The sequence below is a fragment of the Rhamphochromis longiceps genome, linkage group LG4 (genome assembly GCF_057381845.1).
Source record: "Rhamphochromis longiceps isolate RC_006_pf linkage group LG4, R_longiceps_female_GT1.1, whole genome shotgun sequence".
Lineage (NCBI taxonomy): Eukaryota > Metazoa > Chordata > Actinopteri > Cichliformes > Cichlidae > Rhamphochromis > Rhamphochromis longiceps.
Window position 1 is genome coordinate 864,340 of NC_140560.1, and position 10,049 is coordinate 874,388.

General features: G+C 47.0%; 1 protein-coding gene across 1 annotated transcript; it reads right to left on the reverse strand.

The window, feature by feature from the left end:
- Positions 1–50: 50 nt before the first annotated feature.
- On the reverse strand, positions 51–9,227 carry snrnp70 (small nuclear ribonucleoprotein 70 (U1)). The gene is made up of 10 exons (XM_085402769.1): positions 9,019–9,227; positions 8,539–8,692; positions 8,388–8,450; positions 6,409–6,463; positions 6,256–6,320; positions 6,090–6,152; positions 4,260–4,341; positions 1,561–1,662; positions 1,300–1,399; positions 51–1,218 (listed from the first exon to the last, which is right to left on the reverse strand). The coding sequence occupies exons 2-10, from the start codon at positions 8,683–8,685 to the stop codon at positions 495–497; spliced, it is 1,401 nt and encodes a 466-aa protein (XP_085258895.1). The 5' UTR covers positions 8,686–8,692; positions 9,019–9,227; the 3' UTR covers positions 51–494.
- Positions 9,228–10,049: the final 822 nt, after the last annotated feature.

Consider the following 10,049-nt stretch of genomic DNA (forward strand, 5'->3'; position numbering starts at 1 on the left):
CATTTGGCACAGACTCATGGACAAAGGATGCAAAGTGAATGGCGTGAAACTTTCTGGCTTTAAGTCACATCTTTATTAAAATGTCCTTGCAAATATTACCAACAGCAGGAGACTAATAAAAAGGAATAAACAGAAGAGCTCATAACTGCCACAACACTACATCTTCAACCTGACAGGATGCTCATCGGGACACATTTACCAAACTCACGTGGCTGCTAGATCTGGAAATTAAAACGGCTACACCATCGACCCATTTCAAAACAAAGTTTATTTGTGTCTGTTTGTTTGTTTGTTTTTTTTGGGGGGGGGGGGGGACTACAACCAAAACCATCGCTACAGTAAAATGAGAGTGTGATGTAGTGGCACACGTTAGTGGGGTCATGTTGAGCGTACCATGACACCAGGTTACAGAAACAGACTGACAGGAAGGCTCTGACATCACAAAGGTCAACGAACACAGACGGTGTACGAGACGCTCCGACGGGCGCTTCGTTTCAGTACTCGTCTCCTGCAGCCTCCATCTTGTAGCCATTTTCACTGGAAACGTAGCCATCAGCTGACGGCGCAGACTGCTGGCCCGCCATCATCCCGTCCTGGCTGTATTCCTCCATCTGTGGCGGCACTCCTCCATCATCCTCGTTTACCATGTCGTCTTGAGGGCCCATGTCATCTCGCAGGGAGCTGTGCCGTTCCTCTCGCCGATCGCCCCTGTCTCTCTCGCCACGCTCCCGTTTGTGCTCCCTGTCTCTGTCCCGATCTCCCCTGCGTCTGTCCCTGTCCCTGTGGCTACGCCTTCTGTCCCTGTCCCTGTCTCTACGCTCCTCTAAGCCCTCACTCGCTTCTCCCTCGTGCTCCTCCAGCATGCGCTCTCCGACCTCGGGGGCAGCTTCTCCTTGGCCGATCTCCTCCCCTCCTTCTGGCCCCTTCGCCCTGTCCCTGTCTCTTTTACGATCTCTGCTCCTGCTCCTTCTCTTCCGGTCTCGACTCCTCTCCCTGCTCCTGCTGTCTCCTCCCGATGCCGCCCCACGCTCCCTTTCGCGATCTCGACGCCGGTTACTACCACTGTTGTCCTCTGCTGCTACGATCTGTCGGTCCCTTTCTCGCTCCTGGGAACGGGTGTGGCGACGGCGTTCGCGAGATCGGGACCGGCGACGCTCTCTGTCCTTGTCCCTGTCCCGTTCACGGCTGCGTTCCCTCCGGTCTCCACGGTCACGGTCACTGTGGGCAGCACAGTTGCAATAAGTATTTACAGCAGTTTGTATTTTTACGTCAAATTACAAATGTAGAACGAAGACCCACCCCCCAAGAGGACGGTCGTCATAGCGTGACGCGTCATCTCGACCAGAGTGCTTGATGTTGACATCAGCGCCGCCTCGCCTGGTGCCACCCAGTCCACCACCTAGACAGAGAAACCACAAACATTTCTAACATGTTCATGAGAAGTCCGCTTTCTTCAGGCGAATGTTTACAGCGCCACCTTGTAAAAACAGAAGCGCTGCACATTACAGTCCCACAGTGGAGGGACGCCTAACGGCGAACAACTTAGAAAGCAGTGCTCACCTAGCCTGCGAGGACGCCACCCTTTGACAGTACGTCCTCTTTCCACGTCCACCAGGACCCTTCTGCCATCAATCTTCTTCCCGTCAGCATGCTTATAGGCGGCTGGAGAAGAGTAACGGGAAGAGGGAAGATAAAAGGTGAGGAAAGGGAGCGAGGGAATATGGCTAAGGAAACAAACAGTGCATTATTATACTGACCAGGAGCAGGCGAAGCCGACATGGCTGCTCTCTGGGCAAAAGTCGAAGGATAATGGGAGTAGACTTCCTTCCACCCGAAGAGTGATTGTTACATTACACCGTTTCTTTTACTTACTCGGGGTCCTACACCAGCTACACCAAAGAGCTGCTGTTTGATAGACTAAGGTGCTGTTTCATAAAGCTGTGGCATGTTTGGATTCACTGCTGCTAAACCTTTGTGCCACCCGCTGACACGTCTACAATAAGACTTTGTTTTCTAGAAGATTTAAATGCATCGAGCTGTTGGTAAAAAGCTGCAGCAGCTTCTGTTATTACACAAAGCTGCTTTCATTTACAGGTTTACTGAGAGCAACATACAGTAGGAACATCAGCACCTGGCAAACTGTCCACTCGTGTACCACACAATGTTATGACCCATGTTGACTGATGGAAGAACGTGCCACGGTCCAGACTAAGCTACTTGATGTGTGGAGCCAAGGCTAAAACGTTACCATCCATGAAAGGGGCCTTACCAAAACCCTCCAGACACAACATCATTTCACTGATAAGAGTTCAGAAAGGCTCAGGCCGAGCTTTAAGGCCTCACTAAAGTACCTCCACACCACGACAGTGTCACAGCACATCTACTTACCATACCCCGAACCCTTTCCCTCTTCAAGAAGGATTTTACCACCAGTCCTACTGACATGGACCACGTGGGGAAAAGGAAACGTGGAAAAATATAAAACAAAAACCCAAAACAAACAAAACTGGGCTTCTTTGCAGGACTGGCTTTATCACAACTCCAACCTACTGAGAAAGAAATGTTCCTAACACTGGCATGCCATGGATGTGTAGGCTGAGATGCATTCAGTGCGCAGATGTTATAAACTGGAATTGTAAAAACTAGCACCTGGAAACTTTGGCCCCGGGCGGTCATTTCCTGTTGCATTTACTGTCTGCTGGATACGCAGTGACAATCATTAAAGCTAAGTGAGAGCGAGACTGAGAACCACAACGGTTTGTTTGTGGCTGCGCAAAGGGCTGATCACATGACCCCGACAAGCCTGGTTGAGGGAAGAAAACCCAAACTGGGGGGCTCATACACGACACTCGGAAACTTCAAGTGAATCATGTTAAAGATAGTCAAAGATGTTTTGCAGCCCCTGCACTAACTTATCCATTTTGTTGGGGACCCATCCTGGAACACTTATTCTTTGAGCTGACAGCACAGGAACCTCTTGATTAGCGTGTGGAGCTTCACTCTTCACTGTGATGAACAACAAGATTATCAGTAAATAAATGATGAGATTAAAGCTTTTTGGTGACAGTCTGCAGTTTGTAAGGCTGCCAAGTTAAGCATTGCAGCAATTTAGTGCTGTGCAATGAGAAAGACTGCAAACTCCACGTCACAACAAACTCCAGCTAATGCGAATGGCAGCCATTTAAGCATGCGTGTGGCTCTCTCAGGCTCAGCTACCACTGCCTTCATTAACCTGAGGTGACATTTAGGACAGGCGGTCGGGTGCGTTCAATGGTAAAAGTCTGAATAAAAGCTCTTTAGGGTCTGCAAGAAGACGCTTTACCCATTGAACCCTATCCCTATGTAGGAGATGGAGGGTGGAAAAAAATCTTACCCATCATACAAACCCATTATACCAACCATATACTGAGCTGTGGTAGTAGGGTGTAGATGTATCATAACCATCATCATCTGCCAGCCAGCTCTGGCCAATAGCCATCACAGATTGGCGGCTGCAGTGGCAATGAGAACAACATACAGTTAATACACTGTTTACCCCACATTCCCCATCAGTTCATCCCCTGCTCCAACTACACAACTGTGATTCAGCAACTCTGGTCTTGAAGAGCTGATTGCACCAACATCCCAGAATGGCGTCATTGTGTTCGATGACACCATTCGACTAAAGAGACAGTATTTACTGTGGCATCGCCACCAGCTTAACGTATCTCGCTAGTGTGGAAAGGCTGAATTAATCTCACCATGACCAGGGTTGAAGACCACCGATAAAAGTTTGTAAAACGTGGGCTTTGACACATGTCTGGTAAAAAACCCATTCAATGCTTGGTGACCAGTCTGACTATGTGCTTACCATTATAGTCCAACCGGGAGAGCTGCTCTTCCACAAAGCTACAAGGCCTAACAGTTAAAAAGACAATGTGCCTTTGACAGGCAAAGATGTTCAGGCTCACAAATGAAACAGTTGACCCCGCCCCCACACACAAGATGCAAAAAAGAAAACAAGTCTTTATTGCTGAGAACGCCGTTCTTAGACCAGACTGATGACACGCAACACGCACTCTCTCACACACACACACACACACACACACACACACACTGCAGAGCTCCAGCACTAACCAGCAGCTGGGCTCTCACTCAGCAGCAGTCACTACAGAGAAAGCTGCTGCTGTTACAAACAGAGCTGCAGAGGAGAAACGCCCTGCACACAGTATTTGGTCTTTAAGTAACATAACTATGTTTGGGTTCATATTGGTACTCACAGTGCATGTCTCTCTCATGCTCATATTCAATGAATGCAAAGCCCCGCGGCTTCCCCGTCCTCTTGTTGTAGACTATGTAAATCTGGAACAACAGTAGAAGAAAAGAATATATCACAATATAAATCATTACCGCACATGCTTCAAATTATACGGTGATATGGATTTTAGGCCATATCGTGCAGGCCTGGGCAACAGTAACTCACATCACAAGTTGTTACAACCAAAGTAAGCAGAAGAGCATCCTGAATGTGCATGCACTGACAGCAACACGCCCACCTAGGACCAGGACACGCCCCTCTGCTGATGGCTGCTTCCAGCAGGATAACACACCGTGTGATAAAGTCGATCAGTTTCTTGAACATGACAATCAGTTCATTGTGGATAAATGAGCTCTGGGTCACAGATGTGAATCCATCAGAGTGCTACTGAAACATGGAGGAGCTGGAGTTCAGCATCATGGATGTGCATGAAGGCGATACGGACTACAGTTTGAGGAATCCATGAGTTTTTCTCTTCAGGTGAACATGGAGTCCAACCTGTTACTATCAGGGTGGACCTTAAGTGGCTGGTGAGTTTACGCCTGAGCGACCTGCCCAGCACGTGCACATGCGTTAGCTTGTCTTCATAATAGAAGTACTGAACACATCGTCGATCTTTGATGTTCTAAAGGTGCTACTGACATCAAAGTCAGTAACAAGGCATGCTACACACACGCAACACATCCAACCACAGCTGTCCATAAAGGATGTGTAATAATGAGGAATGGGAGAAAGCTGACAGCTGCTGTATGCACAAACCAGTCCGGTCCTCAGGTGTGGTTCTGGACCAACAAACACGGACTGGTATTACGGCATCCAAACAGCCCTTTCCCACTACTACCAGCTTGGCTCAACTGGACTTTGATCATTTTCCATGACAATCGAGTACCAGCTAATGTGCGGGGGGTTGTTATAGCAACACTCGTGGTTTCACGACACAGGAGCACGTCGAGGGAACAGCATGCCCCTGCTCCGTGTAGCTCGCTGTCAGACTCGGGGACCACGGTGTGTCGTTGTCAAGACAACAGAGGTTTGGGTTTGAATGAGCTGCTCTCCTGATTCAACGACGATGAGTTCAGTTTGGCTCTCCTGTGACCAGTTTATGGTGAAATGATCACTTCTCCACTACGGCCCAGCACTGCTGCAGAGTTTAGAGATGTTTCTGTAACCAGTGCCACCAGTTTGCAAAGGTCATGAGAGAGCTCACTGGTTCTCCTCATAATGAGACGTTCCTTGTGCGACACCTCGGTAACGACACAGCTTTGTGCAGGTTGGGATTGAACGAGCTGCCGTGACTCGGCCTTCAACACTTCATTTATGCACAGCCATGATTTCAACAGATGAGCTGTTAGTGACATCTGGAGAAAAGCTCATGTCAGAGCACCTTTAGAAAGACACTGGACTTCAACTGGACACGTGTCCAGCACACGAGCCCGACAGTCAATGCAATTATTACAGCATGTGGAAAGTACTCCAATAATCAAGAGTAACATTTGTCTTCCTGTAGAAAGTGACCTGCAACCGTTTTAAAGGCTAACCTTGATATCTTTGTTGCATGACACTGATACTGTGAGACTGCAGAACAGGCTTAGCTGGATCTGGACGGCTGGAAGCGCGGCTCAAACATCCTGTTCGATTCACCATTGCTGCACAGCTACATTTGATAGTTAAGGGGCAACACACAAGTGTGCCGATGCCAGGTGTGTACTGTACGCGACAATTGAAAATAGTAGTAACTGAATAAATAAGACATTAAGCACAACATTACTCAGACGGGACCGTGTAAACGTACCCGTTTGATGGGGCCGTACACTTCAAATTCTCGGCGAAGCTTGGACTCAGTGGTGTCATAATTCTGTAGAAAGAAGATATTTAGAGTTCACACAGACAGGTAACACCCCCACCCAACAAACCCAAGCCCAACACACTTGGGCAGGCAGCTATTTGAATATACTAACCACTCGTGCCACAAACAGAGTCTTGAAGGCATCGCCCTGTGCGTTGGGGTCATTATGAGGGTCCCCTGATAGCATGTGAACAGAAAAGCAACATTAGGCCAAATCACCACATCATGCAGCGTTTGCAGAGCGTGTGCCGTGTCAGGAACTTACAAAGCTTCAGCTCTGTCTCTACTACTGCTTGCCTCCTTTCAATCTTCTCTCGTCTCTACAAAAACAAAAGATTCACAGAAATGGTTAGTGCTCAGCTTTCTTAACGATCGTTGCTTTGTTCTCAGAAAACCGGACACATACAGACTTCACAGAACTTCATCTGTTCTAGTCTCTTTCAGCATTGGATTAAATTCATTCCCACCTCTAAATTCTTCACAAAACACCGCATAAAGTTACAAGATGCCCGTTTCCACTGATCACCTGTCAGATGGTATGTCTACAGCCTGACTGGAGCCCCAGCTGTGGTAAATAAAGCGAACTGGACATTATTTGGAAAGAAACACTTTCTCTATAAAAAGGTCCCACAGCTGACAGTCCAAGTCAGAGAACACCCAAGCTGTGAAGTCCAAGGAGTTGTCCTCAGAGGCTGGATTGTAGGTGAAGGAGGCTGCAGAAAAACGTGTGCAGTATTTAAGGTCCCAAAGAGCACCGCGGCCTCCATCGTCTACACATGGACGACGTCTGGAACCACCAGCACTTCCAGAGCCGGCTGCCTGGCTGATCTGTGCAGCTGTAGTTGAGGGTCTTGATCAGGGAGAACCTGACTCTGAAAGAGCTCCAGTGTGGAAAGAAGAAGAAGAAGAACCAGATCCCACGGTGCTCAAACCCTGTGCTGTCCAGCAGTGTGGAGAGAAACTGGCCTCAAAACGGTTACAAATGATCCACAAGCATGAAGGAACAACACGAATGTGTGCAGGGATTTGTGTGTAACCTGACGACTCACAGGCGCATGCTTCAATCCATACAAATGCAGAGCATTTATCATTCCCCCTTAATAATAAAAGCTTCATATAGAAACGTGCATTCTTTTTGTCTGATGATCTGAAACATCTCAGTGTTACACCGGGACACAGCTTACATCTGTGGATCTGTGCAAAGCTAGCAGCGTGAACCTCGTGCATGCAACGTGACGTGTGCGTATGGGGCGACTCGTGCACACATATTCAAAGTTTTGTACGTGAGCAGGAGGGACGTTAGGCGTAGTTTCAGACATCGGCATGAACAGAAAGCTTATTCAGAGAAAACGATCCAGCTACTGAAGCTAAACTTCTTCTGTGGTGTGTAAATGATTGGTTTCAGGTTCGGGTAAAAGCTTTTATAAAGTAGTTTTACGTGTGCTCACACTGCTTTGCATTTGTGTGTATGGACTGAAGCGTGTGCTTGTGAGTCCTCAAACCCCACACACATTTGTAACCTTTTGAGCCAACTTTCTCAGCTTCTCTTCAGCTTGATTCTGCTGCAGGAAAAGGTGCCGGTGCTGTGGAGGACGCCACGGTTACTCAAAGGTCCTGGAGAGGCTGCTTCTTGATCCTTCCTCGCTCTTCAGTTTGCTCACCAGCCTCTTGTCAGGCGGATGCTGCTGCTACTGCTACATTTTTCGTTTAAAAAAAAAAACAAACAAACAAAAAACTATCCAACCACATCTGCTTCTAAGTGAGAAACTGCTCAGGCCTCGGTGCGTACTCTGGGAGCACTCTCTCTGATTTTGTGGTTAACAAGACTGGAGCAGCACAGGGTCAGTCAGTCACCTCAGATCTGAAATATGCCGCCTGCAGACGTTCTCTGGCAGCAGCTGGCTGGAAGCGTCATTGGTCAGAATCGGGAGGCGTCTGAGTCGATGAGGGACAGGAAGTGACTGAACAAACTGCTCTCCAGCACAGCTCCTCCCTCACACTGACTCCTCCTGTTCTCTATAAAGCTGTATAATGTACAGATCATTCAGTGACAGCTAAATGCTCCGGTCCTCTCTCTGTGTGGCTGTTTTCTTGGACTTACAGTGTACTGAATATTTCTGAATGTAATCTGAACTACTTTCTTACACGGTGCCAGTATTACTGTGTCTGCAAAGCTGTCAGTCAAACGTTCTTCGCGGTGTCATTATGGGCTGTTGTGTGCAGGAGAACAGGTTGAATACTCACCTTTCTCTCCAGCCGCTCTTCACGGGTCTCTGCTCTTGTCGGAGGCGGGGCATCTCTCGGGTCCTGGTCAGAGAAAGGAGATATTTAACAGGACTAATGCGGGACGGAAGAAGAAGGGCTAACCAAAGCGCACAGAAGACTTTACATTCACCTCGAAATGTCTGATGAACGGGGCGATCCCACTGTAGGGCTGATTGTGGTGCTTTTCGTGGGGTAACTTCACCAGCTGAGGTAGGAAAGGTATTGGGTCCCGTGGAGCAAAGAGGGCCAGGAGGTTGGGTGGTAGGAACTGCGTCATTTTTCACCTATTGCAACAACAGGGGGATCACTTCATTGACGCTTATATGCTGGTCAATCCGGGCATTAAAGCAAGCACGCGACAGCCCCAAGAGCGGAAGTTCTCGGTACATGCTAACTGTTGTCCTGATTACGACGACACTCCTACAACCATAAGGCTAGCACGCGTTTCATTTTCACCCAACATCTTCCTTAACTTACAAACAGCACGGCAACGATATCTGAAATGTACGCGCTAACAGCTTTTACTTTAAGTCCTATCGACTTGTTTAGCGCTTAATTGAGCCTTTCGAATTAGCCACCAAGCTCACTATGCTAACATGCGGAGTCTTACCTTCTCTCCTCCAGCGTTTAGCAAATTTCAGATCATGTAGCAGAAGAAGAAGCGCGAGATCAGGTAGACCAGGTCCTTTGTGACAAACTTACTTCGACTGAAGGAGATAATATACTTGGATCTATTAGTAACAAGAATCTGATCTTCAGGGTACCCACAGCGTGCAGCGGCGACAAATAGCTAACTGTGTCGAGTTCGCAAATAAAATGGCGGGATGCCGCAAAATAACGACAATTGTCGTAAAACGAATCGTTCAGGAAATGCATTGAGTCGACATTATGATATTGTTCGGAGTGTTTATGAAGGAAAACAAAGTCAAATAGGGTGTTAATGTTTTATTAAACTTGTGTAAGCAATATATACATAAATTTCGTTTTTTAAGACCAAACCAACCCTACACTGGAAAAACGATTTAAACTTGTTGGTTAAATCTTTGACTTTAGTTAAAAAAAACTGCATTTTTGTTTACTTTTTGGAAGACTTTGATTTAGTGAGTTAATACTCTGTTAACCTTTATGATTCCGTCTTTATATCTTTATTTTCTTTGTACAAAGTTTGCTAATTGGTACGAAGTTTATATTTTCTGAATGAATAATATATGGTGCATAACTTGATTTTGCTAATAAAAAAAGTTTTGAGTCGACATTAATTTATGAAAAGAAAGACACACCCTCTGACTCTTCACAGCCTTTTGTAGCGTATGAGACAAAGCGATTGTTGTTCCAGAAAAAGTCCAAAATAACTGGATCGTTTTGGTTCCTTTGAAGATATAACCAACAAAGTCATGGATAGAGCCTGAAACGAAGCTACGACGGAATATTAGAGTCAAAATATGCAGATTACAGTTGTTTCAAAACAAACCGCCAATAATTCATTTGTATTGTGCATTAATAAAATAATAACTTCACTCCCCGTCGGATTGTACAGCCCGATCCGGCGGGGAGGTGTGTGAAGCGGTCGGGCGCGCCACTTCCGGCTCTGCTCTCTCCTCTCTGTCACCTTTTCTATCCCTTTGAAGAACTGAGGCTCCA